Genomic DNA, 24,710 nt, shown 5'->3' on the forward strand with positions numbered 1-24,710 from the left:
CTAAGCCCAACTAATTAACCCACACCACACCACACCCCTGTGAAGCAGATGGGTACGTCATATTATCCCCATTTTACAGATGGGAAGTTGAGATGGAAAGGCAAAGCGATTTGGCCTCACCGTGCTATAGCCAGGATCAGAATTTGGGACTATTGGATTTCCCAGGTTCCTCCAGACCTCTGTAGTTGGAACAGGAAGCGTGTCCCGCCTGCACTAAGGTGAGCAGAACTACCTTATGGTTTCTCCTTACACAGAGCTCCTTGAGTTAAACCTTTGGTTGCTACATTAAAACCCCATAGCTCTTGAGGCTTGCGAATATGCTGCGGCCAAAGACCCAGTCCAGGACAGAGAGCAGTGCTCAGTACCCAGATATGAACGCCAGAGCAGGTAGCTGGTAATCACACTGTGAAAGCAAGAGCTAACCTAGGGTGACCAGCTGTCCCAATATTAGGGACTTTGTCTTATATAGGCAACTAGTACACCCCCCCCCCCGTCCTGATTTTTCACGCTTGCTTTCTGGTCACCCTAAGCTGAAGTCAGACACACAGGAGCAGTAAGGTTGCTTACTACTGAATAAACATTACAGAGCACGTACATAAAGAAGTCATTGAAATCCTCAAGTCTCAGGACAGAAATGCCTCTGGGGATTAATAATGAGAGAGAAGCAATGCCTCACTAGCTCGCGATGTCAAATCCTGCCCAGGTCAGTAGCAATAGAGTGCCTGGAGCCCAGAGCCTGTTACATCTCACAAGCTAAACAGGCTCTGGCTGGGTTAGCGCTTAGATAGATAGGAGACACGCAAGGAAGTTGTGCTGGTGAATCGGGTCTCTGCTCTCTGAGTCAGTGCCGAACTACTGCACCAACATGGGGACAGGGAGCTTATTCTGCTGCAGGCAGGGACAATGGAAACTCCCTAAAAGTGGGGGGGCCAACAGCCCCAGAACTGTGGCCCCGCACCACCTCTTCCCCAAGGCCCCACTCCCATGCTGCCTCTTCCCCCGCCCCATGACCCCACCCCTGTTCACTCCTCTCTCTCCTCTTTACCCCCCCATCCCCGTTGCTCATCCTTACAGCCAGTAAAAAGTGGGATGCCGTAGCCCTCCCGCTTTTAAAAGTGTTGGGGCTATGGCCTCCTGGTTGCAGGTGCCTGTTCCAGTGCTCCTGGTTGCAGGTGCCTTCGTCTGAAAGATCTAGATCCTGAACTTTCATAGTCATTAAAGAACCCTCATAAGAGGTGCCGTGGTGACCCCAAATCCTAGCCGAATGCCAGGTTTTTCAACTGAGACAAGGCAGGTGAGGTAATATCTTTTATTGGACCAACTTCTGTTGGTGAGAGAGACAAGCTTTTGACCTCATTTCCCCCTGAAGGTTCAGTTTGACTTTGGCTGTATGCAGCTACAAAGTGGAAGTGTTTCACCCCAGAGAGAGCTGCATTTCAGTGACAGCTGAAGGGCTCGCTCTCTCCACTGCAGCTTGTATATCCAAAGCGGTGCTTTGGAATTCTTCAGGGGCTAAAGCTACTACATGAATGTTCTGTAGCATTATTAATATAGTTTCAGCATCTAATGGCTGTTCAACGGCCTGTATGTTATAATAAGAGAGAGACCGAGAAACGAGCTAGTATTCTTCGACCAGCTAGTACGCAAATGTCCACAGCATAAAATCACTAGCACAACTGGCCGCAGCTGGCAGCAGTCTTGTTAGCAGCCTCAGCAGAAGAGCCAGACTGAATGGGCCATGGAAACGGCACTTCCTTCTCAGCCTAAGAAAGGACCCCTCTGGAGCAAGGCGGAGGCACGCTGGCAGGGCCCTCAGAAGGATGCTTACTCTGCCTTTGGCTGCGCTGGGTGGGTTAATGAGGTGAGTAGAGAGGGGATGGAGGAGAACAAATCAAAAGGCTGGGACAAAAGGAGCAAAGAGGAAGGAGAGGTGCTCCCATGATGAGTTAAATGCCCTGCCGTGTACAGGCCCTCGCTTCATGTCCGTCCAGATTTTGGTGGGTTGTTCTATCCTTAATACAGATCACAGGTTTCCCTTTAGTTAGAAAAACACATTGCGTGTGTGGGTGTGGATGCATGTGTTTTTCTATAGTGTGTATATTTACAATATTTTCCAGATAAGCTATTATATCTGCCATCACGGGTCCCTTCCTTTAACACATTGACCCCATCAGAGGTTTAACCCCTTAAAATCTGAGCAGGGGAGGAGTCAGAAAAGCAAATCTGCAAACAACGGTGCCTTGCTGTCCTGTCCCTCTCCATTCTCCTGCAAGTGACTTTTCCCTGTCACATTTGTTCAGCTTACAAATCAAAACAAAATCTTTGTACCTGTCAGCACAGCAAGCTCAACCTGGCACCTGAATATCAAGCTGTGTCCTCTTTGCTTCCTTCATCATTGCCACAATAGTGATTGTGAAGCCGGAGCCCAGCTGGAGGGGTTATTGATGATGCGTAAGCCAGGATGCAGCATCTGCCACCATGCAGGGGCTTTCTAGTGAGCGTGAGAGGTACAAACACCCTGCGATGGTGAACAAATGTCCTGATGGGGTGAACAGAAGAGGCCACTTTGCACTGTAGAGAAGAGGTTGGTGCTTGAGGAGAGTACCTTGCTCAGTGTCTCCCAGAGGGCTTTACAAGGAGTCACTGGGAGCCTGATTCACCTCTGGTTTACACCATCTTTACCCCAGTCAGTTGAATGGGCTTGGCCCCAATTTGCACTGGTGTGAGAGGAGGCTTGGGGGCTGAAAGTGCAGCGGTTACCCTAGGAACCATTGCAGCTTTGCAGCATACGGACCTAGGCCGTTAGAACCTGGTTTGCTCCAACAGGGAGCGCAGGCCAGGATGCCAGAACTGTCCCCAGTTCTTTGACAAATGTGCCAGAGGCCACTTAGCTTCCTAGGCTGCCAACCAAAGCCAGAGACCCCAAGCGCCCCTAGTCGTGCTGCTAGATTGATAACACAGAGCAGCACCAGAGAGAGGTGGGCAGGCCCGGTGCCAGCCTTCCCCAAGCAGCACTGCAAATTCACCTCAATCCAGAACATCGGCACCCTCTGCCATTCCACTTCTGGGACACAACCCTGCTCTGCCGCTGCCCCGCCGTCCTGACCTACAGACATCCCCTGTCATTCTAGTCCCAGAATCCCCACTCTGCTCTGTGATGCATCCGAGTCCCACCCTGCTCTTCAGGGCCTGGCAGCCTCCATACAGCTCTCCCAGTGCACTTCAACCCTGACTTGCAACATCCACTGATATTCCACCTGTGGGCTTCCACACCTCACAAATCTGCCAATGCCAGGGGCCTGCTCTCTCCTGGAGAGTAGGCACCTAAGGTCTAGGCCCTCTCTCACACCAGGTTTCCCCCCCTTGAATTAGCAGAGTTACTTCTGATTAATATTAGCATAAGCTCAGACTCCATTCAGACCCTTTGCAGGCAAGAGAACAATCAGCTGAGTTTTACTGACGAGCTAGAGAAGGAAGCCACTGCATGAGTGACCAGGGCGCCAGCTCTCCACCACCCCTTAGTGCGAGCGATAGGCAGATAAGAGTCAAAGGTGTATTAACCTCAGCCTTCACCTTCTGCACTAGCCTGCTATTATAAATGTGGAAGAGGGGGCATCATTCACCATCACCTCAGCCAAGTGTAAGAACCAGCACCATGCATTTAAAATGGTTGTGCACATGGATGGGAGGCTGTAAGCCTATCACTGGATAACCTTGTTCTGTCTGGAGGGCCCTAGTACCCATGCCCAATGACATTGCCTGTTACTGGCCTGGATGAGAACTGAGCAGCATGGAAGGTGAAGCAAGAGGTACCTTCTGGTTTAATGTAAAGAATACGAGACACAAGAGGCTGGCTAGGAAACTTCTCCCAGGAGACCTGGTGGAGCAATACACTAATAATGCTTTGTCCTTCCCTAGTCCCTTCCAGCCAGGGATGTCAAAACACTTTGCAGACATTCATGAATGCGGCTGTGAACAGCCCTGTGAAGGGGAAATGTGGAGCAGAGACTTGCCCATGCCGTCAGACCCTGGGCTGGGCTGGGAGTCAGGCTATGGGGTTCCTGGGGCCTAGCCAGGAATAGTAGCCAAGGGCCAGATCCTGCACTCTTACTCCAGCAAAATTCCCCTGGCAGGCAATGGGGGTCTGTATCTGAGCAAGCTCTGTGAGATTAAAGCCCAGATCTCTTATAGTCAGCTGGACCCCAGGGTTCAGTGCTTCTTACATACACTGAAAACAAGCCTTCCTGTTCGCCTGCTTGCTGGGATTATTCCCGGGCTGTTTTGGCCAAGCAGGAGGCTCAGTACCACTCGTAATGGAGGCCAGACTGAATGAAGGAGCCAATGTTCCCAGCATGTTTCAGCCCCAAGACCTTCTCTGGAGTGTGAAGAGCCCTTTTTACCCCCCACTCCCTGAAGCTTTGATCTGCATTATTTACTCTTTCTGACATTACCTTCCTGGAGGCCCCACTTGCTCATCGCAGGCTGCTGTGAATATAACAACCACGTACACAGCCACTTAATATAAGGGCATTCCATCTTGGAGCTTCTGTGAGACAGGCTGCGCTTCTGTGGTTTATGATGGGTAGCCAGATATCATGCTTCACAGCATAAGGTGATCGTGGAAAGAGTCAGCGATAGTTGCCTTGCTACTGACCAGCCTTGCAAAATTGGCCAGGTGTGTTACTATTATTTATTGTTTGTGTTATGGTAGCACACTGAAGTCCCATCTGAGATTAAGGCCCCATTGGGCCAGGGGCTGCACTGAGAGGTAAGACTCTCCTCCTTGCAAGCTAAACAAAGGAAGCGTTATCGGCATTAACAGAGGGGGGAGTGATTCATTGAGAAATGAAGTGATGTGGCGAGGGTCACCCAGTGAATCGGTGGCAGAGCCAGGAATTAAGCCCAGAACTCCTGAGGCCTACACCAGTGTCCTAGCCACACGACCAACTTCCCTTTCCCCATACAAGCTGTGTTATGGCCTTTTCACCTTTGGCTCGGCAGAACGAACCACTCCCAGAGACAGGATGTGATGACTGCTCTTGAATAATCCTCTCAGTGTCTCTCAGTGAAAGATCTCAAAGCACTTTGAAAGGTGAACAGGTATTATCCCCTTTTAAGAGATGGGGCCACCGAGCACAGAGTGAAATGGCTTGCCCAAGGTCTCACGGTGAATCAGTGGCAAAGCTGGGATCAGCCCACAGGTCTCCTGATGCCTGCACGAAGCAGCACTATCTCCCTGTATGGCAACAGAACAGCATTGGCAATAGTGTACAAGTCAGTTATTATTTATTATTATTATTATTATTATCCTAGCGCCTAGGACCCCCTGCCATGGACAGGACCCCACTGTGCTAGGCACTGGACAAACAGAGAATAAAAGATGATCCCTGCCCCAGAGAGTTTACAATCTAAGGGTACATCTCTGCTAGCTCTGATTGAGCTCGTGTGTTAAAAATAGAAGCGCAGCCATGGTGGCATGAGCAGTGGGAGAGGTTAACCACCCCGAGTACATACCTTGGGTCTTGGACGGGATCGTACTCAGAGCAGCTAGCCCCGGCTGCTTGCACAGCAGCGGCTACATCTGTAGTTTTAACACACTGGGAAACAGCTCGAAGTGGAGACAGACCTTAATTATAAGAAAAGAGACCACAGACACATGCAGAAAAACAGCCGGGGGAGAGAGGTGTATAGGGAAACAATGAGACAGCATTGGTCAGCATGCAAGGCAGTGGTCTCAGCACACCAGCCGTCTAATCGTGGTCAAGTTTTTGTTAGCATCCTGGCAAAGGAGTGTTTTAAGGAGGGATGTGATATGATGCCCAGTTGCCTGGTCTGCTCTGGGATGCACAGGGCAAAAAGCTGCGTTTCAGAATGTCCTTTAGAGCGAAGGATCCCAATTCTGCAAGAGAAGCCCACTGCGCTCAGTGTGAATCCCATGAATGAGCACTTGTGAGTTGAGGCCCTGGCTATTTTGTGATGGGCCGACACTAGACCTGGACATAACCCAGGAGCAAGGCTGTGCATAGAGAGCTTCGCCTCATGGGCGGGGGGGTGGGGAGGGCAGCGAGTGATTATGCTTTCTAGTGCATTAGCACCCACAATGCACTGGGTGCGCAGCGTTGCTGGCATTTGCTTCTGGCACATTTTTGCTAGCAACAGCCTCGCTCCCCAGCTTTTAACAAAACGTTGCACGTGGGTTTACACTACACTGTGACTAACGAGCGACGACCTTGTCATGTCTCGTTAGGTGACAGAGGAGAGCGAGAGCTTTACACAAGTTAATGAATTCCGGTTTTCTCCTTCCCAAAAGCTTCCATTTGGGAACTCGGTGACGCACAAATAGGCATTTCCCTTTGATTTCTGGATACAGCCTTTGTCAGCCTGGCAACTGAACTTTTTTTGCTTTTGCTTTTCCCGTTAAGAAAGGCTCAAGAAGCAGCTGTTAACCCTTGCCCTGTCAGGAAGGAGGAGGCCCTCCTCCACCCCTTGCACTAAATCGGGGGGAGCTAGGACCCTGAGTGAGTCCTCTGAGCATCTCTCTTCCTCTTCCCTGCCAGTCTCCCTCTCACTCGCTCTGCTCCTCTCCTGCCAAGGAGCAGGATAAGAAATGCCCAACTTTGACCCTTCTTTCCAAAAGGATCGGAAAGGAAGGATTAAAAGCCGGAGGGAGGGTGGGCGAGTTTGGGAGGGCTGGGGAGAGAAGCACAGAAGGAAGAAATAGAGAGAGAAGGGCAGAGAAAAGGAGGGGGACAGAGAGAAGAGGATTTCAGTATTCTAGGCTGCAATAGCAACCGGTGGGGCTTGTGCTGTACGCACACACACAGCTCTCACTGCACCTGTCTGCTGGGCACAGGCACAGCTGGTGAGCTGGGAGAAGAGGGGAAACCCTTCTATAAAGAGATTGGGCATTGGGAATTCAACAATAAAGCCACAGAGACAGTGCCCACACAGGCAGGAATGGAAGAAAAGCCCCTAAACTTGCTGGAGGGCAAGGAGACACAAAGGCACCAGGCTTGGTTTTCCTCCTCCTTCTGAACTTGGATTTTCCTGGGTGGGTTTCCCCTGCCACCGCCACCTTTAGTTTTTTGTTTGGTTGCTACAAGTGTTTTCTTTCCTGGTCCCCAGAGACTCCAGCTGCAGCACACCTGGACTGAGCTGGCCATCCCTTGGGGCAGACTGGCGAAGGAGAGAGGGGAGCCCCTGGGCCCCCCTGTAAACTGGATAGGAAGGAATCTGTCAAACTGTAGCCACGCCAGCCCGAGCTGCCTCTCTTTATGTGGACACTGCGCTTCCCTGGGATCGCCTGGCTCGTGCGTTTAAGATGTCTGGGAAAGTTTTCCTGATGTACCTGACAATCTATCCCGCCCTACAGATAAGGTGAGAACTCTGCTTTCTGCTAATGTACCTACCCCAACCCCAAAGAGATTCTGGGATTGACAGCAGCCCCCTCACCCTGTCCCTAGCATCCACTCGCCTGCCTGCTCCTAATGAGCCCGGCTGTATTTTGTAGGCTGTGTTGCTTGTCTGGTCCAAGCTGGACCCTTCTGCCTTCATTTCGCATGCCAGGTGGGGTTGGAGTCATGGAAAGGAAAGAAGCCTTATGGGACCTTTGGGGCTGAGCCACCAGTTCTGCTCCCTGCAGGGAAGGGACTAAAAGCATGTTAAGCATAGTACAAAGAGGAAGATAGGTGCTTGGAGTGATGAGCAATTAACTAGGGATGCTCCCTTCCCCTATACATCTGGCACGGGAGTCAGGAACCCTGCGTTCTCTTTGTGCCCTGTCACCTGCTGGGTGACCTTGGATAAGTCCCTTCTTTTCTCAGCACCTCACCACTCTCCCCTGTAGAATGGGGCATGACAGCTCGCAGAGACGCTGCCTGTCTTTATTAACAGCTGTTCTCCACTTTGGGAGGCTCAGGTGAAAGGCGCCAAGTATTGTTTTTGCGTGAGGAATAGTGTGTCTCCCTTGCTCGGTTCAAGAGTCTGATGAGAGGGCCTGGAAGTGCAGTGGGGAGAGAGGAGATGGTCCCGGAGGTGGCTCTGTCAGACAATGGTTAGCACGAATCTCCACATGGTGGGCTTTCTCATCTGTTTTCTGGCATTGGCTTCCAGCCGGGGTGGAAATTGCTTCTCTGGCCAGACGTGGCATTTCAGGCTCCCCCGTTCCCCGCAACCCCACGTGCTGTGCCCGCTCTGCCCATCTGCCATTACCATTCACTCAGCACCATGCCATGTGTGCCTCCGTGAACTTGCCACTGCTCTGAATGCCAGGCAAGCAGAGAACTCCCACCCTCCCATCAGCATCCCCTCAATCCCCTGCAGCTAGTACGCTGCCGAAAGGGATGATTTCTGAAGAAAAGACCATTGCCTTGGTCCCATATTCAATGCAGAGGATTGGGAGTCAGGAGATCTGGGCTAGGGCAACAAAATGGCAGATGAAATTCAATGCTGATGAATGCAAAGTAATGCACATTGGAAAACATAATCCCAACTACACTTACAAAATGATAGGGTCTCAATTAGCAGTTATCACTTAAGAAAGAGATCTTGGAGTCAGGGTGGATAGTTCTCTGAAAACATCTGCTCAGTGCAGTACCAGTTGAAAAAGCTAACAGAATATTAGGAATCGTGAGGAAAGGGATAGAAAATAAGACAGAAAATATCATGATGCTTTTATATAAATCCGTGGAATGCCCACACTTTGAATACTACATACAGTTCTAGTCACCCCATCTCCAGAACCATATATTAGAATTGGAAAAGTTACAGAGAAGGGCAAGAAAAATTCTTAGGGGTCTGGAACAGCTTCCGTACAAAGAGAGATTTAAAAGACTGGGACTGTTCAGCTTAGAAAACTGACAACAGAGGGGGATCTGATCGAGGTCTATAAAACCATGACTGGTGCAGAGAAGGGAATAAGAAACTGTTGTTTACCCCTTCACACAATACAAGTACCAGGGGTCACCCAATGAAATGTAATGGGCAGCAGATTTAAAACACACAAAGGGAAGTACTTCTTCACCCAACGCACAGTCAACCTGTGGAACTCATTGCCAGGGGATGTTGTGAAGGCCAGAAGTATAACTGGGTTCAAAAATGAATTAGGTAAATTCATGGAGGATAGGCCTATCAATGGCTATTAGTCAAGGTGGTCAGGGACACATCCCCATAATCTGGGTGTCCCTAAACCTCTGACTGCCAGAAGGTGGGCGACAGGGGATGGATCACTCTGTAAATTGCTCTGATCTGTTCCTTCCCTCTGAAGCATCTGGCACTGGCCTCTGTTCTGTCAGAAGACAGGGTGCTGAGCTACATAGACCATGGGTCTGACCCAGTGTGACCATTCTTATGCTCCGTTCCCAGGTCAACTGACTCACTACGTGACCTTGGACAAGTCACTTCTCTTTGTGCATCAGTTTCCACACCTGTGAAATGGGGATAATAATGATACTTTCACCCCACGCTACAGCGCCTTGAGAGCCTTAGGCAAAAGATACTGCAGTGCACAAGCACAGAGCAGACACACATTTCCTAACGGTGTCAGTATTGTTACATTTTCCTTTTTGTCTTAATTTCCTCTTTCTCTCTCTTCTGGTTTGTTTTGGAACCCAGCTGATGCTTCTAGCTACTGGCCAGGCTCCTCAGTTGGTGTAAATCCCTTTGACTTCAAAGGACTCTTTCCATGCAGAGAAAGAAAAATGTTAGCCTTAGGTTCTTTTTGCACCTTTGTAACTCAAATCTCCTGCAGATGTGTCTCATCTCTGGCTGTGAGTGCCAGCCGTTCCCACTGACTGCAATGGGAAGGAGGGGACGCTCAGTGTCTTGTAGGACCCAGCCACTAATGCACATGGGTCAAGGAGGCCGTGCATTTCTGCCTGCCCCTTTTCAGCAGATCAGGGTCTACTCCCAGGAGAGCACGGTTTGCCAGTGTGGCTGGAGGGAGCGCATGTATCCAGCATGCAAGATGGCCAGCCATGATCAGAAAGGACCCAGGGCATCCCAGGATGAGCACCCCATTGTTGCAGAACTGAGCCAGGAAGGAGGGTGGGAGCGTTCATCTCTGACAAACTCTACAGGTTGGCAGGTCCCTGTTGTTTCCTGGGCCCTTGATGCCCATTTCAATGGGACGCTCCAGTGGTATTGTGTGGGGCAATTAGGACTCTGTCCCACAGCCAACAGCTTGTAAAGCTTTTCTGTAGACAGCGCTGAAAGCCCCAAGCAAGGGTGTTCACGTTTTTACTATTCCTAACCCTGCTGGTGAGCTTAACGGCCGGATCGGGAAAAGAACATGTTGTCAGCAGATCATTACCCCCTCGGGCTCAGGGGAAGAGGGATTTTACTGGCTGACGCTAATTGGCAGAATAAGCCAACGTAAAGCTGATCAAATCCCATTACAAATACAGTCTGGGGTGGGGAGCATGAATCTTGATACCAGTATGCTGGTGTGCCAATCCTCCGGACCGCCAAGGCTGGGAACATGAACCCCAGTGCATTTGCACTAGTGTGTGGATCTTCATGAACCCCAGTGCAATTGTACTAATGTGCAGATCCTAGTGAACTCTGAGGCTGGGAGCATGAAAGCTCTAAGCTAAGCATGGAGCTTGTGGGGTGGGAGAGGATGGCTGCTGGGGGGGAGTGCGGGAGGGGAATGAGTGTCACCAGATTCCCAGCCCATATTCCGCTGGATTTTCACAGCTACGGTTTGTGATGTGTGACTCTGTCACACTTAGCGCCCGTGGCTCAATCCAAGTGGGGTTCAGCCTGGATGTGACCAGTTGCTGGAGCTCAAACTGATTCATGCCATCTCTCCGCCCAGCATGAGCTGCAATGACAAGTCTCCTGGCACCAGCTGGATCCTGTGTTCAGCTAACTCTGCACACCCCAGACCACCCACCCAGCAAAGGGGTGGAGGTGTCTTACGTGTCATCATTTCCAAGGGCAGATCCCCAGCAGTGTGAATGGGCACAGCTCCTGCCACTGAAGGCAACGCAGCTACGCCACATGGCACCAGCTGAGGACCTGTTTAGTTTAGTGCGGCAGAGAATTGACCTCTGGGACAATGGGGCCCTGCAGCTGGGCCTTAGGCACTGAAGGCAATAAAAGTGCAGTGGGCTGAGTCACAGATTCTGCTTTGGGATGCTGCAGGTTGGAGCCCATCCCAAGCCAGATCAGAACCTGAACTTACCCAAAGTGCTAAGCTGTGTGAATCCAGGGGTCTGTGTTGGGCCCATCTTTAGGAGAGATCCATGTCGGTAGCAGTTAAGGAGCTTCTGCTTCTCCTGAAGGGCTGGTTAGGTTGTGTGGTATCTGAGATGCCCACCCATGATGCCACCTCAGAGAATGTGCCCCTGGGTGAGGTCCCCTTCTCTGAGGGATTCCCCACTGCCTGCACGTCAGAGCCCACACAGATACATTCAAGACCCTGCTCTGCCTGCCCCTTTAATTTGGGGGCGAGGCATGTAGTTGTGGCAGGGGTTTCTAGATCCCCACCAAAGGGCAACCCACACCTGGGTAACATCATGCAGAGGGTTCTTTATCAGGTCCTGATTTGAGGTGTCCCCTCTGGGTTGGGCTCACCCTGGCCAGACTGCTTATTTCCTCCTCTCTGCCCATATCTGAATGTACAGAGACTTTTATCCTACCTAGCACAGATACTCAGTGGCACTGTTACATGTGGCAGGAAGGAGAGCTCGGTGCATGATATTTTCATTACATGGGAAGCCCCCCACAAACAGATCCCTCAAGAAGTAAATATGCAACAGTATGGGATAATAATCACCCATGGACACCTAGGGTATGTCCACATTGCAGAGTAAGCCCAGGGTATGAACTCAGTCTCAAGCCTCACCCCCTTTAGTCTACACCCAAATCACACTAACCTGGGACTCTGACCTAGGATCCTACAGGGGTGGCGGATCCAAGCCTAAGTCAAGCCGGGAACCATGGTGCAAGCCCTATTGCTAGACACAGCCCCACTGGACTTGTGCTCTGGGAGCCTGCCAAAAGTATCCCACAATCCCATGGGTTGACTTCCTTTCTCCTCTGGACAGTTCAGTTTTCCCACACTGCACCATGAACAAAGGACCAGAGTGGCTACATTTGGGGAGGGGGCGAGGAAGTCTGGGGTATGGGTGATTGGATTCAAGCCCACATGATGCAGTGTAGACCCAGGGTTCAACAATTCCTAATCTAGGGTTACAAATAAGTGTAGACTCTCAAGCCCCAGGATAACAAACCTAGGGCCTGCTACTTGACTTCTACTAACCTTGGGCTTACACTTAGAGAGAGCTGAGTGAATCACAGCCTTTTCTGTTTATTTCATTGGATTTTGGAGCAAACAAAACACTGCATGCAACCCGAAAAAGAATATTTTGTTTTTGTGTTTTCATTTTGTTTCATTTGTGGGTGGTTTATTTTAACCCATTCATTTGCTTACTTGCTCATTTAAATGACTCTAACTAAATTTCTAAATGAAAAGTAGAAATGAAACATTTTGACTTTTGGGTGGGAAAAATCTTTGGTTTTTTGGCCGAAACTATTTGCTGAATTTGACCCAAATTCACAACCCAAAACTGCATTTTGCGGCGAATAAAAAGTTTGCCTAAAAAAAGTTTGCCCAAAAAAAGTTTGCCCAGCTGTGCACCTGTAGTTTAGGTTTGAAAGTAAAAACTACTGGCCATAAAAGCATGTGAAAGGGACTGGCCAGCTCAGGGGGTTGAGTCTTACACCTTCCCGTTGACAGCTTAAATCCAGTGACAGTTGTTCGGTACGATGTATCTACAGCACCAGGCTGCTTCCCGGAGGACAGCTGTCCACATCGCAAAAATATCCTCATTTGTATCTGATGCTAAATTCTAATTGCAGCAGCACTGATTGGCCAATGAGTACAGAATTATCCCAGGGTTGGGGCACACTGGCTGTCAGGGTGCAGAGAAGCTTGCTCTGTCACTTCCCATGATAAAAACAATACAGAGCGCATATCTGGTGCTATGAATTCATAGATCTCAAGACACTTCATAAAGATGTGGAAGTAACATCGTCCATCCTTTGCGAGTGGGGAAACTGAGGCACGGGGGAGTGGTTAAATGACTGTGGCAGTGATAGGAACAGAATGGAGATCTCCTGACTCCCAGTCACCTCTTTGCTGGACTGCACCACATGGCATAACTGCTAGGGCTAGAATTTTTGGAGAGGCGCAGCTCCTCTAATTGAGGCCAGATTTGAAGAAGAGAGCAGTTCGTTGGGAGCTAAGCCCTTGAAAATCTGGCCCTGAGCTCTTTGGGTTAGCTGGCCCCACAGACTGAAATAGAGGCTCTGATTGTTCGGCAGCTATCAGTCCCCTTTGTGCCTGTTGTCTTCCACACAGCAAGTGGCTGCTTGAGAAAAGCAACACTCGAGATCACAGACACAAAGTAAAAACACTGTGTTCTTGTGCAATAATGTCACACGTTGCCCAAGAAGGGGATGTCTGACTTCATCCGTAAACAAGAGTGCATCTGATCGCTATCACACATGCCGCATGGGCCCGGTCGCAGGGCAGGGAGCGATTGTGTCACTCACAGCATTTGCCATACCGGGGGGTTTCCTCACCAGGTGTCTGACAGCCCCGCTGCCCGCCCAGCTCCTCACTGAGCTCTGACTGCTTCACTCTGCTCACCCGCTTCTCAGCTGCGTTGCTATGCTGAGAGGTGAGTGGTTTGACATTTCGATGAGCTGATGTGAGGAGCAGGGATCCAGCTTCCCCCTGCATCTGCAGGAGACATATGGGGGCTGGATTGTACCTGTCAGAAGTTGCCAGTCAGAATTGCTTGGGCACAAGGAGACACATCCTCCAATCTTGGGAACAGCCACGGCATGTGCTTGACTGCTAACTATTTGCTATGTGACATTTCCATTGGCAGCTGTGCGTGTGGCTTGGTGCACAGACGTGGCCTTCTATCTCCCTGTTTGCTCTGTCTTTGCAGTAGCTGCTGGGCATCAGTTAGTACATCTTCCCAGCCTGACATGGTAGGATTTGGGATGGCGGAGCTTGGAAACAGGGAGCTGGGAAAGGGTGTCATTAGAGCCACACCCTTTCCTAACCCAAACATGCACACAAATGCCCTCCTTCCAGATATTTTTGTCACAACCTGGCAATGGTGCGTAGCAACAGAAAAGGACCATTTCACCTGGAACTGAACTATATCCTTCCCATGGATCTAATAACAAGATGCTTTACCTCTTAACAGGGGATAAGGCCAGGTCTGTACTAGAAAAGGGTTGCTGGAATAGCTATGCTGGAAAACCTTAGTGCAGATGCAGTTTATACCAACAAAAATGTGCTTTCTCTGGTGTAGCTTATAGCAAACCAGGGAGCAAAATAAGTACTGGCAAAAGCTCTTTTACACTGGTATAAATGGGCCTGCTCTAGGGCTTTTGCCAATATGGAAATGCCACACACAAAATCGTCCAAATCACACAAGAAACCCCACTCTCCTATTGATGTTACTGTGCCAGCCTGAGAGTAGAGTAGCCCACCCTGACATAGCATATAGGGGCTCTGGTGGCAGCATCTGGTATAGAGTTTGGTGGGTCTGCTACTGCCTTGCCATTGTGGGACTTGGGTCTTTAGATCAGGTGTAGCAGTGTGTCATCTTTCAAGTCAGAGGTCCTGGGGTCAATCCCTGCATGTGACCTGTTCAGGGATCCCTTACAAGAGGGTCTAAAGAACATTAAGTTGAGGTCTAGATGTAACCCAGGGTTACTCTGTTTTTTGCTGGTCTAATTCCTCTATTACAGGGCTTGTTGTGAACCACCACCACACAAAGGATAGGTGGCAGTAGCTGGAGAGGCATAATGCCAAGGTTGCCTACTCTCTATTGAGTTATTCTACCCTGAGCTGGGCCAGGCTAGTGGAAAGAAGTGTGTAATTTACTCTAGCCTGTGCCTGTGGGGCTGCCTCTAGCCCAAGACCTTTAGTCCCAACTAAATAGGTAGGTGGCTCATTGCCAGCAGGTGATCCCTTCTTTCCCACTGCAACAATCTCCACTCTTTGCTTCTTCCTATCAGGCATGTTAAAAAGGCAAACAGCAGCATAATATACAACCTAGTCCAATCACTGCCTCCGCTTGGATAGGGAAGTGAATCCCAGCAAACTTGCAGACAACTCCTTTCGCATAATCAAAAGGGATAATGAGCAGTTAGACAGGAAGCAATGACACAATGTGTAAATATCTAAAACACAGAGGCAGGCAGACAGCTAAATGGGTCTGATCCTCTGATAACAGAAACACCTCCACCTCTGAGTACACGGGAAAGGCAGAAAGTTTCAGACAGGTCATGGAACAAGTTTTATATGGGTTTTAACACTAGGAACCCCTGATTAATTAACTGCAAATTTGGAAAGGAATAGTGTTTCCATTCAAGCTTTCGGCCAGCCTTTGCCTCCTTGCGTATGCACTCCCAGGGCCTGCTTCCATGTCAGCAATGCAGGACCATCGCTGGGATATATCAGCACAATGGCAGCTCCTGTGGAGAAGCCCTCTCCAGCACTGGAGAGAATGACAACTGACATGTACAGCTAGGAGACATTCTTAAAAGTCATAGCAAATGTAGATGTGGAATTGCTCTGTAGTAATCGATCGGTACTGCGAGGTACTGATGGAATGAATAGTGTGGCCAGTTATTTGTTTATTGTTGTAGTTCTTCAGTAGGGAGTTGAGGATTTGGGGGTTATTGGAACTTCCTGGATGACTGTATTGATCTGACTTAGTAGGGATCTGTGGGAAAAGCAAACAGCAAAGCAACCCAGGAGCTCTAGATAAAGGCAGCCTAGCACTCACTTGAAAAGAGAGTGGGGCAAACTGTTAGCTTCAAGGAAGAGGCAAGCTTGTCTTGCCAGGCCTGGAAGTGAACACTTTTCAAGGGGACTCTCTCTGAAGCAGGGAGAAATGGTTGGTGAGTTAAGGGACCAGACTATGACAGCCAGTCTTGGAGATTATGGGGGGATCTCTGGGAATCTGAGACCTGCCAGGATCCCCGTGTGAAAGATGATTAGACACCTGGTACGCTAGACATGCATACAGGCTGCTTTATTCCCTTAAGACCTGTTGTCTCTTAAATGCTTTTGTTCTGAGTAAATAAGGCTTGGCTTTGAGAAGGCTGTCTGGTCAGTGTAATAACCACTGTCAGGGCTCTTGTGGGGAACAGAGCCTGTATCAGTCCTGCTAAGGTAATCTCAGCTAGTACTAGGGGATGCCATCCAGGGCCTGCCCTGACAGCGGGTGAATCGTGTGGTTCCATTTGGGGCCAGGGGCTTAAAGCCTGAGCTCTGGTTATGGAGGGATTTGATGAGACAGGAGGGGTCTGAGGTGCAGTTCTCCTTGTGGCTAGGACACCATGTTCTCACTGAGGGCAGGACTGTGCTTTGCTAGGCACAGGCCGGTTGTAGGGATACAAATGTGCAACATGGCTCCAGAGGGAGCTCCAGGAGAGTGCAGGGAGCTTCCCCTCCATGGATAGCCAGCTCCCCTGAGTGGTTCAAAGGAAGGAATGGAGCCCTCCTGACCCTAGTAGCAAGGAAAGCTCCAGTCTCTCTCTCCTTGAGCACCTTATAAATGCCTCAAGCTGACCTTGGAGTGGGGAAAAGAAAAAGGGCAATGGTAGGAAATCCAGCTCCCCTTCCCACTCCAGTTTGATCTACCCATTGCCCCGGGACATAGTGACAATGCTGGGCAAGTGTCTGAGGTAGACCTGGAGAACCTTAGACACAGAGAAACTCCCAAGGGCGGTGTATTCCTCTGAGGCGTAGTACTACTCTATCTCTGTGATGGTGGGTAGCCTTGGTGCCATGGGGGCAGCTCGCTCATTCTTTGCCTATTTACTCCAGGACAGAAAGCATGGAGGAGTATGACTACGATTACCTCAGCATCAATAAAACCTGGGTCCTGACCCCCAAGGCGCAGGAGACGGATGCCACACAAATCCTCAACTCACTGCTGAAGAACTACGACAACAAACTGAGGCCCGACATCGGCAGTAAGTGCCCCCCTCCGAGCCTTAGCCTTTGCTGGGTCTCCAGGCCCATTGGTGTGTGGGGCGGGAGTACATTTTTAATGGTCGCTTCCAGGAAATTCTTGGTTTGTTCCAGACCTTTTGAGTTTCTTCGCAGCAGTGCCTGTCAGCACCAGCTAGAGGGGAATCCAGTGCTGTGATCTTCCTCCCAGTGGTGCCCTGTCAGCACCAGCTGGGGGGAATCCAGTGCTGTGAGCTTCTTCCCAGCAGTGTCCACTAGTACCTGCAAAGGGGACTCCAGCCATGTGAGTTCTTCCCTGCAGTCCCCATTCCGTAACAGAAATAGCCTCAAGCTATTGTTCTAGAACCCCCTGATCTATGCGCCCACATTCCAGGTCTAGAGCTGATAGTTCTCTTGGTGTCTCCCAGCCCTCAATTCAGGGGCTTTCAGCTTGTGCCTGCCTGTTCCCCCCTTACTCCCATGTTCCTCCCTGTACACCCCTGCCCCTGGCTCACCCACATCCTTTTCACTCTCTTTCCAGTCAAGCCCACATTCATCGATGTGGATATCTATGTGAACAGCATCGGGCCGGTCTCTGTCATCCAGATGGTGAGTGTTAAAGGCTACTAGGGCGAAGGGAGATTGTAGGGAGTGAGAATTTGGGCTCTTGACTGAGCCTCCCACCCCTGGAAATGCCTCCAAGTCATTCCCATCCCTGTGTCATCTGTCATGGCTAAGGTGGCACGTCTACAGAGGGATCCAGATTTCCTTCTCCTTCCCTGGGGGAGAGATGCCAGGAGCCCTGGGAGAGCACAGCTAATTGCTGCTGGAGACAGGCAAGGCTGGGGCTTTGAAATCTTTGCCTGTCGGGTTCTGGTTTTGCAGGCCAAAGAGAAGGCTAGTTTGGATCCAGGTGTGATGGGGTGTTCACCCTCCCCTCACACATACACACACCAGCCCTGAAGGGGTTAAGGTGGCTCAGATGAGGATCAATTAACCTTATAAACTGTACCTGGAGGAGAAGCAGGGCTGCTAAGGTCTAAGGGATGATGAAGCCCAGCTGGGCAGGAGCAGGCTGGGCTTGTATAATGCCAGAACGTTGAGAGCAGAGTGGGGTTGCAGGGAAAGTGCTGGCAGTCTCTCTCTGGGCACAGAGTGGTGGGTAGAAGGAGATCCAGCAGGGACCACAAGCCCTGGAATCCTGACCCTGATGGAAGGGGTTTACCCAGAGGAGTTGTGGGGAAGAAAGCCTATGCAAGGAAGAAGCCCAAAGAATGAACAGTGAGGGTTGAGATTGTACAGACTTTGGCTGCCACTGATAGAGTCCCTGGGCTGGAACCTGGAGTAGCAGGTGGGCCCAAATTCCCGTACCAGCCACTGGGGAAGTGGGACAGACTGGGAATTGGCATGGAGGACTGCCTGAGATGGTACATGGGCAGATTGTCTGGTGGGATTGTCTGGCAACCCTGGAAGGAGAAAATGATACAGTGACCTGGCCGGAGGGCTGAGTCAAGAAGAGAGAGCACCCCAAGTCCTGGAGAGTGAGAGGGACCATGGGGCGAGTGAGTGATGGAAGGGGGGGGTCTAGACTGAACAAGAGCTGACCCCCAGACCCAGTGGTGAGTGAACCCCATTACTCCAGGACCCCCTTCTCCAAATGCCCCAGGTGCCTGCGCTTTGGATAAATGATCCTGCACCACCAAGTGACAGAGGATGTTCTGACAGTGATGGATGCCGTTGTCTTGCTGGTCTTTGATGCATGAACAGGCATCTTTGGGTGACCGCTTCCCCCAGCCTGGCGGGAAGGAAGGAGATTGCTCTCATTCTCAGGCAACCTTCATACTAGTGAACTGCACTGATGCTCCTGGGTTGACAGTGTGTCACGATGAGATGTTAGGCTGTGTGAGAGAGCAGTGTAATTCACTGAGAGATAGGAATATACCCACTGGAGATAGTTGCTATGGTAATGGAATCATAGTGTGAAACATGGGTGCATGAGCTTGTAGGTTGCCATGTATGAGTTCTGGATGGAACCAGCCATAATTAATGTTCATATTTTAATTGCAGTAGTATGTACAGGCCCCACACAAGAACCAGGACCCCATTGCGCTAGGCCCTGTAAAAACACACAACAGAAAGAGCGTCTCTGCCCCAACGGGTTAACTCTAGGTGATTGGAAAATGCCAATTTATTTTTTTGGAGAAATTTTTAAAAAGTTCCTTTTCCCCAAAAAACTTTTCATGAAATCCATTCATGTGTTCAATAAAGAAACAAACTGAAAGGTTTTGAAGATAGTTATCAGTAAAATTTTGGCTGGGGAAGGGAGGGAGTTTCCTGGAAACCAAAAATAGATTTTATTTTATTTTATTTTATTTTATTTTTTTGGCCAAAAAACAAATTGAAGCTGAAAGTTTGTAGTGGAAATGTTTCAGTTTCCTTTTTTTTTTTTCCATTGGAAAACTGGACAATTTCAGCCAAAACAAAGATGTTCTGCAAATGGGTTCATTTTGGTTGAGCCACCATTTTGTGGCTGTGAGGTGAAGGTTGTGGGTTTTTTTTGTTTTTTTTAAGTTTTGATGAAAACTTTTGAACTGTCTCTAAATCTAAGCCATAAGGTGTAGCAGTGTTTGCCCCTGGGAAGTATATACTGCAGATGGCAGCATGCAAGCTAGCCAGATGGGGACCTGGCTGTGCACTGCTTGAATAATGAAGATATTATCAGGAGGCTTAGGGAATGACTCCCTCGTCTTATATTCAGAGGGCCTCTTCCATTGCTTCCCCTTGCCCAGTGCTTTTCAGGGAGGTGGCTCAAGGCTGGTGAAAGTTACACACCTAAGTGATGAGAACACCCCTCTCCCCAAGAAGGAGAAGGGGCGGGGTGCAGCAGGGTGGCTGCCATGTTGAATTTCTTAGCTGCATTCCAGGTAGCCCCGTGGGTAAGGCAGACAACCAAGCCAGCACTGTCCAGTGCTGCTAGCTGCACTATACGTGCTGGAACGTAGGCATCAGCTGAGAGGGACTTAGAGGGATGCAAGAGATATGAGGTGGGATGAGCCCATATGATTGCTCCATACTGCTGCCACTATCTCAGGCGTGAGACAGAGTCCGCTGCTCACCGCATGCAGCCATCAGGTCTTAATGTGCTGTTCAGAGCCAGTGAGAGGACATGGTAAGGTCTGAGAAAATCAGCAAATAAAAATCCCTGATCTTAAAAATTATCAGGACCGGTCACTCTGATTCTCTGTATTCTGCCCATTCCTGCTCCATGTCCATTCCTCCTGTCTGTTCCCTGTCTGGTTCTGTGTATCCCACCTGTTACAGGAGAGCTCTCTGCTTGTATATACATGTAATAGTTAGTTAATAGATAAGTGCCAGTAGATGACACTCAAGAACAGGTAGAGTTTGTAGGACTAATAACATCCTTTGTGCACTGCAGATGCCTTTGTCAGCGCAGCACTTTACATCAGTTCTTAACACGCTGTGAGCAGTGGGATTTGTGAGCTCTTAATGCTGCCCATGTTTCCATGAGTTCCATTATATTTCCCTCAACAAAGCAGACTACATGCTGTCTGTCTAAATGGCTTTCATTTTACCAAGGAGAAAACAACAATAAGACAGACCCAAAGTAAAGTCTCCATAGGAGAGCATAGTGTGTGCATCTCCTATGTAGGCAGCAGCGACTCGTGGAACAAAATGAGTCCTCAGAAATGTAAAGGTGCAGGACACCTAAAACAAAAGGCCTCAGAGTGAAGCTACAGACAGCTGGACAGCTGCTACAGTTCCATTACCATGTGTCACCTCTGCCTCCTCCATCTCACTGTGTCCCAGCAACTCTCCCTCTGTTTCATCTGCTAACTCTTTTAAGGCAGAAAGTTCCTTGGAGCTCCTGGGCAGCCCCTTCATGCCAGAACATGGTTTGTTGTGAAGGTGTTCTCTAGCTGATGTGGCTTCCTTCCACCCTCAGTGCCTTGTTTGGAGTGAGGGAGAGGCAGATGCAGAGGCCTAGAGCTTGTGTCTTTATTCACAAAAGCTGCACATTAATTTGCTCTCTGCACACCACTTTCTGCCGCAATCACAATGTTCCAGATCCTGGATTTTGTGTATTGTGTGCAGTTCTGGTCTCCCATGTGGAAGAAAGATGAATGCAAACTGGAACAGGTGCAGAGAAGGGCTACTAGGATGATCAAAGGAATGGAGAATCCACCTTATGAGAGGAGTCACAAGCAGCTTGGCTTGTTTAGCCTAGCCAAGCGAAGGCTGAGGGGAGATATGATTGCTCTCAATAAATACAGCAGAGGGATAAATACCAGGGAGGAAAGAGGAGTTATTTATATCAACTGCCAATGCTGGCACATGAACAAATGGATATAAACTGGCCAGCAACAAGTTTAGGCTTGAAATTAGATGATGTCTAACCCTCAGAGGAGTGAAGATTTGGAACAAGCTTCCAAGGAGAGCAGTGGGGGCAAAAAAAACTAACTGGCTTCAAGACTGAGCTTGATAAATGTATGAATGGTATGGTATGAGGAGACTGTCTACAATGGTGTGTGGCCCATCGGTGACTGCTAGTACAAATATCCCCAATGCCCACAGATGGCACACTAGAAGGGGAGGGCTCTGAGTTATTACAGAGAATTCTTTCCCAGGTATCTGCCTGGTGGGTCTTGCACATGTGCTCAGGATCTAACTGATCACCATATCTGGGGTTGGGAAGGAATTTTCCCTCAGGTCCGATCAGCAGAGACCCTGGGGGTTTTCGCCTTCCTCTGCAGCCTGGGGCACAGGTCACTTGCAGGTTTAAACTAGTGTAAATCATGGATTCTCTGTAATTTAGTCTTTAAATTGTGATTTGAGGACTTCAGTAACTCAGCTAGAGATTAGGGGTCTATGATAGGAGTGGGTGGGTGAGGTTCTGTGGCCTGCAATGTGCAGGGGGTCAGACTAGATGATCAGGATGGTCTCTTCTAGCCTTACAGTCTATGAGTAACGCTCAGGGAATATCCTTCCAGATTCCTGGACAGGCTTTGGTAAGAATCAAAGGAGATTGTTCCCACCCCATATCTTACACTCAGCCCAGCAAATGCTGAGGGAACTTGGGGAGTTCATGCCGTGTAGACATGGGGCCAGATACTCAGGTAGTGTAAAGGAGCATGCTTCCATTGAGGTCATTGTTGATTTATACCATTTGAGGACCTGGCCTGTGATCCACAGAGCTGATCACTATATGCACCAATAGCATTGACATGTGAGAGTGATCCATTTCTGTCTGACCTCCACTTACAAAAATCCCCTTCTCCTGCAAAGCTCTACCCTTTCTCCAAGCAAAGAAACATAAGTCAGAAGATGGGAGATGCAACCAGGAGTTTAGAGCATGAGCTCGGGGGCAGGGGGGAGGTGTTTTTAAGTATTAGTGCAAGTTTTTAATCCTTTTCTAAATTGGGATCCAGGAATGTGCAGAGTCTCTGGTGCAGGCACTGTGCACTCACTGTGCATAAGGAGCATTAAGGCATGGCTGGCTCTGGGAAATGACCCACATCTGCAGGGCTCCAGCAGAGAAGTTGCTTTTGTGGGCCGATTCACACAGCTGCAGCCTCTGACAAGCAGAACTTTCTGTGCACTAAATAATCACTGCAGCTAGGACTTCCATTCCGATGAACCATTCAGGGCGAAGCAGCGGGGCCTGGGAAGCGTGATGCCGCCGGCTCCGCAAGACAGCTGTGTGTCAGAGTCACAGCTGGCCCCGTTGGATTTTTTTATAGTACATGCACATGCTGCTAACATGGCTTCTGGTCAGAGGGAAGGAGGAGGAGCTGGGAATCCAACTTAGATCTGCCAAGAGTTTCAAAAGTGAGCCTAATATTGTTGGCTGAGAATGCTCCCACTTCCTGACATCTCAGGCTGGAACCCCCACAACTGTGGCCCCCAAGAACTCGAATCACTTTTGAAAAGCTCCGAGACTGCAGGGTAGGTTTGCAAAGGCACATGTGGCAGGTAGGTGCCTAACTCTCACTGACCTCCAATAGGAGTCAGGTGCCAAAGTGCCACTTGTGTCATTGCAACTCTACCCGTGTGTCAGAGGAGCAGTAGCTCCTTCTTAGGAGTGATGAAAGGAAATGAGACCGAACTTGTCCTGGCCTAAGGAGACTGCTTTGACTCTGTGTGGTTCTTAGCTCTCCAGACTCCAGCAAATGCAGACTGCTTTTCACTAGGACTTTCTGTTGGTACTGACTTCAGTGGCATTGACAGAAATACACCACCCAAGCCTCTGAACATATGATCCAAATTCTTCTGCCGTCTGGTTTTAATAGAAACCGTTCACATCTGATCTTTTACCTTTTCTGTGCTGCTGCTTTTTAACCAAGGAACCTCTTCACTTCTCCCCCAAACTCTGAGCTCTTCCTGGTTGCCTGATCGCTCTCTGATGTTTTCCCATATGCAAAGAACAAACCATGTACTTTCAGTCAAGATGACCTGCATTTCAAAGTAAGGAAATCAACAACTAGACAAAGAACAAGAGTATGCCTGCGAGAGCATAGTGTGTGAGACTCACTTTGTGACCTTCTGCATTTGAGCTGGAAAACAGCTCTGCTAGCAGCAGACACTCCTCTAAATGTAAAGGTGCAGTACACAGGGACCAAAATGCTAACATCTTTCAGTTACATCACTATTTATAGCACCTTGGCTAAGCGTGTCAGTACCCCTTCTAAGTGGCTGGGCCACCTGGAATATAAGAGCCTACTACTGCTACTGGCTGATGGAGTTATTCCTTTAGCTCAAGTAGTAGTGGTCTTTGCTTTTGGTGCTCTAGCTTACAGGTTCAGTCTCTCACCGTACTGTAATAGTTAACTACCTAGCCCAATGGGATCCTGATCCATGAGTAGGGTGCTATGGAAATGCAAATTAATTATAATATCCCCTTCATCCATCAATGTGGCACTATTTTATCAGTGGTGGGAGCTGTCATCTTATTCATCTCTGGTTCAACCTTCAAATGATAAATTACATCAGGGCAGAAAACTTATTTTGTTCCTTAAAAATGAAAAGGGGATTTGAAAGGCCCTGCTTTAGGTGTGAATTTAGGATCCTTCTCATCAATCATCCAGTGTGAACAGTGTTATTAATCAGGAGCTAGCTGAAGGCAGACAGGCTGAAAAAATGCAAACAAGCTTTACAGTATCCTGTACAGACTGAAACGACCATCTATCTCATCTCTGTGTGTTGATTATTGGCTCATACTTAGAGTTATTTATTAACAATGGACAAACCTCTCAATCCCTGTACAAAAGAAAGAAGGATCTCTCTGAAACTTCACACTCTACACATCAACCCAGGGGAGAGCTTTTCTGCTGAGCTGGTAAAAATCAGAAAGGTATGGTAAAGATTTGGGGGCTGATTTTTTCCCCTCCTGCCTTTCAGCGGGTAGAGTCACTTTCCCCTTTGTAAAGCAGATGTAAAACACTCTCAAGTCAGCATGGGACAGCCTGGTGTACCTCGCGGCGTGCTGGAGTGAGAGTCAGGATGCCTGGGATCTAACTCTGCCACTGACCTGCTGGGTGACCGTGGCAAATCACTTCCCCACCTTCTGTATGCAGATTGTAAGCTCCCCGCGGCCAGCAACATCTCTGACAGCGTCTGTGCAGGACTAGCACAATGGGGTCTTGACCTCGACTGGGGCTTCTAGCCACTGCTGAAGCATCAATAAGCACTGGTAGCATGT

At 49.3% G+C, this 24,710-nt stretch overlaps 1 protein-coding gene across 5 annotated transcripts in view; it reads left to right on the forward strand.

Annotated features, from left to right (window-relative positions):
• Positions 1-24,710, forward strand: part of LOC140917590 (gamma-aminobutyric acid receptor subunit gamma-4) — a 110,861-nt gene that overhangs the window by 28,650 nt on the left and 57,501 nt on the right. The window contains exons 1-4 of one of the 5 annotated variants that reach the window (XM_073360730.1): positions 6,449-6,518; positions 7,126-7,377; positions 16,868-17,016; positions 17,535-17,602. In XM_073360730.1, the coding sequence (XP_073216831.1) occupies positions 7,322-7,377; positions 16,868-17,016; positions 17,535-17,602 (273 nt within the window). In that variant the 5' untranslated portion in view covers positions 6,449-6,518; positions 7,126-7,321. Of the gene's footprint in view, positions 1-6,448; positions 6,519-6,631; positions 7,378-16,867; positions 17,017-17,534; positions 17,603-24,710 lie in introns of those variants that run through there. The other 4 variants (XM_073360728.1, XM_073360729.1, XM_073360731.1 and 1 more) reach the window with 4 other exon arrangements.

This window comes from Lepidochelys kempii, chromosome 9 (assembly GCF_965140265.1).
Source record: "Lepidochelys kempii isolate rLepKem1 chromosome 9, rLepKem1.hap2, whole genome shotgun sequence".
NCBI classification, from domain to species: Eukaryota; Metazoa; Chordata; order Testudines; family Cheloniidae; genus Lepidochelys; species Lepidochelys kempii.